This window comes from Etheostoma spectabile, unplaced genomic scaffold (genome assembly GCF_008692095.1).
Source record: "Etheostoma spectabile isolate EspeVRDwgs_2016 unplaced genomic scaffold, UIUC_Espe_1.0 scaffold00007610, whole genome shotgun sequence".
NCBI lineage: Eukaryota > Metazoa > Chordata > Actinopteri > Perciformes > Percidae > Etheostoma > Etheostoma spectabile.
In genome coordinates, this window is record NW_022603506.1 from 33,942 (window position 1) to 42,685 (window position 8,744).

At 40.1% G+C, this 8,744-nt stretch overlaps 1 protein-coding gene and 1 pseudogene across 3 annotated transcripts; one reads left to right on the forward strand and one right to left on the reverse strand.

Moving 5' to 3' along the window:
• LOC116678515 (immunoglobulin lambda-1 light chain-like) overlaps nt 1–2,417 on the forward strand; it is a 30,274-nt pseudogene extending 27,857 nt beyond the window's left edge.
• A 1,021-nt stretch (nt 2,418–3,438) lies between these two features.
• LOC116678514 (gastrula zinc finger protein XlCGF17.1) lies at nt 3,439–7,992 on the reverse strand. 3 transcript variants are annotated; one of them, XM_032508419.1, is made up of 3 exons: nt 7,414–7,992; nt 4,315–5,382; nt 3,439–4,236 (listed from the first exon to the last, which is right to left on the reverse strand). In XM_032508419.1, the coding sequence occupies exons 2-3, from the start codon at nt 5,126–5,128 to the stop codon at nt 3,938–3,940; spliced, it is 1,113 nt and encodes a 370-aa protein (XP_032364310.1). In that variant the 5' UTR covers nt 5,129–5,382; nt 7,414–7,992; the 3' UTR covers nt 3,439–3,937. The 3 variants fall into 2 exon arrangements, with proteins under 3 accessions (XP_032364310.1, XP_032364309.1, XP_032364311.1); XM_032508418.1 differs by having other exon boundaries at nt 3,439–5,382.
• Between the last annotated feature and the right edge of the window lie 752 nt (nt 7,993–8,744).

An 8,744-nucleotide genomic window follows, 5' to 3' on the forward strand; every position in this document is an offset into this window, starting at 1 on the left:
GGCTCTCTATGGAAATGCTCCGCCTGACTCCAACAGGGACTTGGATTACTCTGAGGATGCTGTTTCTCTACGGATCAATCCCTTTATCACAGGATTGATCCAGAATGTGTCAGGGAGCATTTTAATGTGGATCGGACTCTAATTGTGGATATATTACTTTCTAAAACCTTTTCTGTCTGCTTTCATTTATTGTTGGAGGGATCAATTTCCCTTTCAGACACATTCAACAATAAATCTCTAAAAATGTGATTCATTCTGAACAGATGTGGCGGTGCTTAATACATATACAGTGAAATAGTAAATGAATAATAACCAACAGGAAGTGTGTGTTGTTGAGTGTGTTGTGTTCAAAGTCAGAGAGCCGTGTCTCTCTACAGTGAGAGGTTTTTGTACGACGGCTCAATCAGTTTGTATCACTGTGGTACACGTTCGGTGGAGGAACCAGACTGGATGTTGGAAGTAAGTTCAATTGTTGATGTATTTTATTAATTCATGAGCAAGGTTTTAGTCTTTGGAAGACATCTAACTCTCTAAAAGCAGAAATATCTGATTTTACATCATTTATTGTGATTTTTTTAACATCGTTCCACCAACAATCAAAATCCAGTTTTTTTATTAGAAATTTAAATGATGAATAAAAAGGTTATGCGTGTCTGATTGGCAGGAGAAACCTGGTAATCAGGTTTTAGACGACAGAAACTTGAGGACTTGTAGTTTAGGTGTTGTCAGACTAAGTCAGAGAGCCGTGTCTCTCTACAGGGAGAGGGGTTTGGACGGCGGCTCAATGAATATTAAATATCATATCATCACTTAAATTTTGAATTCAGTGTGTGAACATTTGCAGTAGACTTAATCTCCCGTTGGACTGATAGAAATCCCTTTATAGACTCAGTTTGATTCTTCGTTTCTCCTCTTTAATCTGGAAAGGGAACTCCAAACAACCTTTCCTGAACTTCTCTTACCAACTCCAACATGTTTTAAATGGAGTCTTTATTTCTTCATTTGAAACGCTTTTATAGTCAAATTGTTGGAAACAGTGAGAAGGAATCTGAAACCTCTGATCTCATCATTTCTCTGAGTGTCTTTTTACCTCAGTTTTAAATAACTTTGACAGTCTTTTGAGGCTTTTAACCCTCCTGTTGTCCTCTGGTCAAATCTGACCCTTTAATAAATGTCTATATCTGAAATGTGAGTTTCTTTTTAACCAAATAAGCATTAAAAATGGATCAGATTCCTTCTAACGCTCTGTGCAAATACAACTGATCACTTTCATTCCTCTGATCTTTTACTATTAGTCAAGATAATTCATCATTTCTGCTTTTTTAACTCAAATATTAGGTATAATTATATATAATTGAGGGTTATTGACCATGAATTCTAAAAAGTAGTAAAACTAGTGAGGTGGTGGTAGTGGAAACTAAAAAAAAGTCTAAAAGAAAGACGAAAATGTCAAATTTTTGTCAGTTTTTTAGTTGGGAGGACAACACAAGGGTTAAATCTGTCGTATGAACATTTTAAATATGGTCGGTTGATTTTTTTAGCTGATAACGTCCTTTGAAAGAGGATCTGATTAACGTTTCCCTTTCTGAGAGTTCACACAGTCAACATTTCTGTAGAAATGGACTTGAACTTTGGACAAAATCACAGATGATTGAATATGTATTTAAACTGTATTGTTTTCTTCATATAGTATAAAACAAGAAGATTTTCTCTGGTATTTGTACATTTTAATTGTATTTCCAGTGCAGTTTGATGTATTTGGGTCATATGAGGACTCTTTCTGTGCTGATGTGCATGAGAGGTTTCTTAAAGGGAAGTGAAACAAGGTGTGAGTGAGTGACTGGTGGAGCAGAAAAACCATGAGACAGAAACTCCTTAAAGGAAAGATAAGCCCCCCCCCCCTCCAGTAAAGGGGTCTGAGTTGCTGGTGTGTGATTGACAGCTGTGTGCTCCCTGTCCTCTAAGCCGCTGCTTCTCTAACCGTTAACTTATTTTGAGGTTTGATGCAAATCCTTTTTAACCCTTCCACCTCTGCTGCTATAGGTGATGTACGCCCCACCCTGACGGTGCTGCCCCCCTCCAGAGAAGAGCTGCAGCAGGGGAAGGCCACGCTCATGTGCCTGGCCAACAAGGGCTTCCCCTCAGACTGGAGTCTGGCCTGGAAGGTGGACGGCAGCAGCAGCAGCAGCTGGGAGGAGAGCAGGAGCCCCGGGGTGCTGGAGGACGGCCACTACAGCTGGAGCAGCACCCTGAGGCTCCCTGCAGACCAGTGGAGGAAGGTGGGCTCTGTGACCTGTGAGGCCACCCAGGGCTCCCAGACTCCGCTCTCAGTCACACATGAGGACTCACACAGGAGAAACCCCTTTCAGATGCTCCATTTGTGGCAAAAGAGACCGGGTTGAGATTTTTAATAACTTAACACTCATTTCATTTTTAATAACCTAACGTTCATAGTATTAGGGTTAAGTTACATATTTAATAGCTAATCTGGGTAATCGGGTATTTTATCTGCTGACCCATAACATTTGATAAAGCACATCACGGCTACGCTTGTCTAGAGCATCTTAACCCTCGTGTTGTCTTCCCGTCGACCTGCAACTTTGGGTTTTTCTGGGTTGAAATTTCAACAGTTTGTTGTTCTTTTTCTACCGTTTTCTCAACGTTTTTGCCAATTTTATTCCTATTATTTTTGTCATTTTTTTGATGTTTTTTAAAATTATGTTTTAGTCAATTTTTTTAACAATTTCTTTGACGCTTTTTCCAATGTTTTTTTGTCCGTTTTTCAGATTTTTTAAAAATGCTTTTATGAACATTTGTCACTTTTTTCAACGTTCTTTCCAGGGTTAAGCACCCTGGTGTTGTCCTCCTGAGTCAAAATGGACAAAAATTTGACATTTTCATCCCTATTTCAGACGTTTTTTTTTTTCTCACTACCACCACATTACTAGTTTTACTACTATTTGGAATTCATGGTCAATAACCCTCATTTATATAGAATTATACCTAATATTTGAGTTAAAAAAAGAACTGATGAATTATTTTGACTAATAGTTAAGATCAGAGGAATTAAAGTGATCAGTTGTATTTATAAAGAGCGTTGGAAGGAATTGATTTTTTGTGGTAATTTGGTTAAAAAGAAACTCATATTTCAGATTTAGACATTTTTTAAAGGGTCAGATTTGACCCAAGGACAACAGGAGGGTTAAAAGTCTAATATAATACGTTGCCTAAATTATTATTTATTTTAAAAGTATCTGTTAATGTTATGTAGCCTAGTCAATGTTTTCAATAAATAGTTCATATACTAGGGTACCTTTAGCATCTGAACCGGTACCTGGTGCTCGGTCTTGGTATTTCGGTACCTAACTAAAACTGTAACACCTGGTTGTAACAACAACACATTTTGATTACAGTTAAAAAAACCTCACAACTTCTCAGTTTAAACATTTTATGCTTTTTATATTAACAGAGGCAGAACACAAGAGAAAATTTTACATGATAGTAAAAATTATGCGCTGACACATATTGGACCTTCCATATTTTATCCACAAAGCATTAAAATGATTAATTTCAATAAAAACAACAAATTAAAGCTTTAGTGCGTAACTTTATATTAATGAACGTCTGTTACATTCAAGCCCTTTTTGTCAGAAAGAACAAGGGAGACACTTTGTTTCTCTCACTATGACTCTAGAGTCGCTACTAGCTCAAAAGACAGTCACCGTCCCTCTCACTTTCTATAAACTTCAGGCCACTTACGTAGGCTACGGCGAAAGCTAGCGGAACCACAAATCAAGCTTGATCAGGAAGGGCTTGTATCATGTGGACGCACCGACAGTGTTGTTGTCATTATTTAGAATTTCTCATGTCGGCGACAAACTGCGCACAATAGCTTCAAATGATAATTCCAAAGCTTCCAATGTCTTTCATGAACACTCTATGGGTTTTCCATGGACGTGGAATCTCCAGTCTCTTCCTCAGTATCTGGTTGTTTAAGTCCATCTGGATCTGAGTTCCTGGCTGGTTCTGGTCCTCCACAGTCCTCTCCTCCAGCTGCAGGGGTTTCCTCTGTGTGGATTCTCATGTGACGGACTAGGGCTTCCCTGTAGGAGAATCCTCTATTGCACTCTGAGCAGATAAAAGGTTTCTCTCCTGTGTGAATTCTCATGTGCTTGTGTAAATATCTTTCATTTGAATAAAACTTTTCACAGACTGAACATCTGAAATGTTTCTCTCCTGTATGACTCCGCATGTGTTCTGTCAGATTTGACTTCTTCATAAATCTTTTAACACAAAGTGAACAATTGTATGGTTTTTCTCCTGTGTGGGTTCTCATGTGTGTCGTCAAACTTCCATTCTGTGTAAAACATTTCTTACAGATTGAACAACTAAAAGGTTTTTCTCCTGTATGAGTTCTCATGTGATTCTTTAAATTTGACATAAAAAAAAATCCTTTCCCACAGTCTGAGCAGTTGAAAGGGGGGTCTTCTGTGTGGATCCTCATGTGGCGCTCTAAAAGTCCACTCCATGCAAAACATTTCTTACAGACTGAGCAACTGAATGGTGTTTCTGCTGCGTGAGTCATCATGTGTTTCTTTAGACTTGACCTGCTTATAAATCCTTTATCACAAAGGGAACAATTGTAAGGTTTTTCTCCTGTGTGGATTCTCATGTGAGTCTTCAAACTGTCTCTCCGTGTAAAGAACTTCTTACAGACTGAGCAACTGATTGTTTTTTCTCCTGTGTGGATTCTCATGTGTGCATGTAAACCTCCACTCTGTTTAAAAGAGCTCTTACACACTGAGCAACTGAATGGTTTCTCTCCTGTGTGGATTCTAATGTGATCCTCCAAATGTCTCCTTTTCCTGAATCTTTTACCACACTCAGAGCAGCTAAACGTTTTCTTAGCAGGACTGCATCTGGAATCACTGACAGCAACGTCCCCATTTTGCAGAGGGTTTAAACCTGGCTGATGTTCCTTGGTCTCGTCCCAATCTCTGCTGTTATCAGCCTCAGGTTCAGAGGGCAAAGCCTGGTGATGAGCAGCCGGTTGTAAAATATGTTCTGGATGTAAGTTCCTGTCTGGTTCTGCTCCTCTACAATCCTCTCCCTCAGCTTCTGTTTCCATGTGTTCAGTTTGTCTTTGATGAAGCCGTGAGGACTGAGCTTCCTCTCCATCTTCTTCCCTCTTCACAGAGACAGATGTGAACAGGAACTTGATATCAGCCTCCTCCAGCCCTTGAAGCTGCTCTCCCTCCTGCTCCTCTTTAATGTGAGGGGGGGGCTCTTACTCCTGCTGGTCCACAATGGAGCTCCACTCCTGCTGCTCAGGGGGAACCTCTTGTTTAATCACCAACACCTGCTGGACGTCTACAGGTAGCACTGAAACACAGAAAGGAAAACTGATGTCATGCTGTTTAGGTATGCAATGCTGAGTTTATGCTACCAGCTGAAATAACGGCAGAGCGGAGCGGTCCATTAAATTCCCCCCGCTGACCGTAGCTAAAATACCCCCATGTTGAGAGGGCAGACTCGCAAACGTGCCTCACATTGCCTACCAACTTGTACCCCTGATTTTTCAGCCTTTATTTGTTTATATTTAGTCAAACTGTCTATTATAAGTCTGCCAAATTACCTGTTAGCAGCTCCTGTTTGCAGTGTACCCATGAATGGGAAGTAGAGGTGTCAATATGCGTGATACATGTTAGTTGCTGGGCAACTTCACAGTTTACCATTTTAAAAAGTGCTTCTTTTTACCATTGAACGGCAAAGATTATTATTCTAAGTGTCTTACAACATTATGGAAAGGATTTATAAAGGAGGTTCAGTTTTCTGTTAAACCCTTATGTCCTCGGGTTAAATTGACCTGTTTTCCTATATCTATGTTCTTTGTAATTCCCCAAAATAACATGATTGATTCCACCCAACGCTCTTTGGCAAGTACAAATCTCTACTTTCGTTAATTTTGGGGCGTCTTATTCGATTTTTCATAGCATCTGAAAACAAATTGAAGTGTTTTTGAAATAGTATTGAGTAAAGTTGACATATTCCAGTCTGTAATTATCCATCAACATCCATTCCTCAAATTTTAGTTGAGGGTTAAAGAGTAGGATCCTTGTAGTCGAACATGAAACAGCCCCGAAATCATCATCACCAAACCCACCAGACTCCATGTAAATAATCACTACTTTTAGCGTGTATAGAGCAGCATATCTCCACCAGACTCCATGTAAATAATCACTACTTTTAGCGTGTATAGAGCAGCATATCTCCACCAGACTCATGTAAATAATCAGTACTTTTAGCGTGTATAGAGCACATTCTCAGTTGAGACTCACAAAATCAAACTATGGGTTTGTTTTTATAGAGCAGCATATCTGCACCAGACTCCATGTAAACAAACAGTTATTTCAACATTGTAAAAGACACTTCATTCAATGTTGAGAAACACAAAATAAAACTATGGGTTTGTTTTTCCACTTTTCCAACAATCAGCACTCTGCTTTGTTGGTTAAACATAAAAAATAAACCAAGACGGCTTTCACGGTTCAGGGTCCATGTAAATAACCAATACTTTGAACGTGTACAGAGCCAACCTATTTTCACGTGTAATTTGTTAAACTATGTGATTATTTCAACCAAACCACAGTGCTGATTGTTGGTTAAGTGGAAAAAAGAAACCAAGACGGCTTTTCACGGTTCTATTTTGTGTTTCTCATCTGTGAATGAAGTGTCATTTACGATGATAAAATTACTGTTTATGCTGCTCTATGCATGCTAAAAGTAGTGATTATTTACATGGAGTCTGGTGGAGATATGCTGCTCTATACACGCTAAAAGTAGTGATTATTTACATGGAGTCTGGTGGAGATATGCTGCTCTATACACGCTAAAAGTAGTTAGTATTTACATGGAGTCTGGTGGAGATATGCTGCTCTATACACGCTAAAAGTAGTGATTATTTACATGGAGTCTGGTGGAGATATGCTGCTCTATACACGCTAAAAGTAGTGATTATTTACATGGAGTCTGGTGGAGATATGCTGCTCTATACACGCTAAAAGTAGTGATTATTTACATGGAGTCTGGTGGAGATATGCTGCTCTATACACGCTAAAAGTAGTGATTATTTACATGGAGTCTGGTGGAGATATGCTGCTCTATACACGCTAAAAGTAGTGATTATTTACATGGAGTCTGGTGGAGATATGCTGCTCTATACACACTAAAAGTAGTGATTACTTACATGGATTCTGGTGGGGTTAAACAAAACGGCTCTTCCTCTTTAACAGAAAGGTCGACCTCCTTAGAAACCCTTTCCATAATGTTGTCAGACACTTAATATAATAATAATAATAATCTGAAAACCGAGCCTCTAACAGCGAGAGGGGGGAAGAGTGAAAGGAGACACACCTGCTCGGTGTAACCGGAGATGAGGGCCGAGCGCGGTGTCCCTCCGCTCCCGGTGTCCCTCGTCCTCCTCCCGGTGCCCCAGCTCCTCCTTCCGGGACCGACCCAGCTCCTCCTCCCGGGACCGACCCAGCTCCTCCTCCCGGGACCGACCCAGTTCCTCCTCGTACTCCGCTATCGTGGTCTCAAACAGCCCAAATATCTCCTGCGCAGCCGCAGCTAGTCGCTGCTCCACCAGCGCCCTCAGCGCGCGGCCTTTAGACATCGCCCACCCAGTCACAGGCACGTTTCCTACACCCGGGCTGGGTGGAGCCGCGTGGGCTCTCCCCGGCGAACGGCCACGCGGATGCTAGCTGTTGTTAGCCGCTAGCAGGCTAAGCTAACGTCGACATCTCCGTAGCAACCGGGAGATGAGTGACAGGTAAATATTCAGGAAGAGATGAGAAGCACAGTCCGTTCAGACAGGAGTACCCGGATATAGAGAGACATAAAGAGACTCACAAACACACAATCTCAACACAACTAAGCGACTCTACTGTTGCTCCTCACGTTAGGCACCATCTTGCTCAAATACTAACATCCGGTTCTTCTTCTTCTTCTTCTTGTGGTTTTGATGGCGCATTACCGCCACCAGCTGGACTGGAGCGGGGATCAGGAGCCTACACTTCCTCAAATTCTCTTTAATAATAATAAAAATAATTTTCTTCCCGTTGACTTAATCTGAAATTGTTGTTTTTCTGATGAAAAATGAAAAACCTTTTTATCGAGTTTGTCGTCTTTTTCTTTTTGACCCTTTACGTACGTGTATAGATGTATGTGTATAGATGTATGTGTATAGATGTATGTGTATAGATGTATGTGTATAGATGTATGTGTATAGATGTATGTGTATAGATGTATGTGTATAGATGTATGTGTATAGATTCTTGTGTATAGATGTATGTGTATAGATGTATGTGTATAGATTCTTGTGTATAGATTCTTGTGTATAGATGTATGTGTATAGATGTATGTGTATAGATGTATGTGTATAGATGTATGTATATAGATGTATGTGTATAGATGTATGTGTATAGATGTATTGTGTATAGATGTATGTGTATAGATGTATGTGTATAGATGTATGTGTATAGATTCATGTGTATAGATGTATGTGTATAGATGGATGTGTATAGATGGATGTGTGTGTGTGTGTGTGTGTGTGTGTGTGTGTATAGATGGATGTGTAGGTATATGAGTCAGAATATGACATAATCCCTGTTTTGGCTGACCCTGTACGTAGGTCTGAGGTTCTCCTCCAGACTGTGGAACCATGTCTGTTTTATAGACACGGA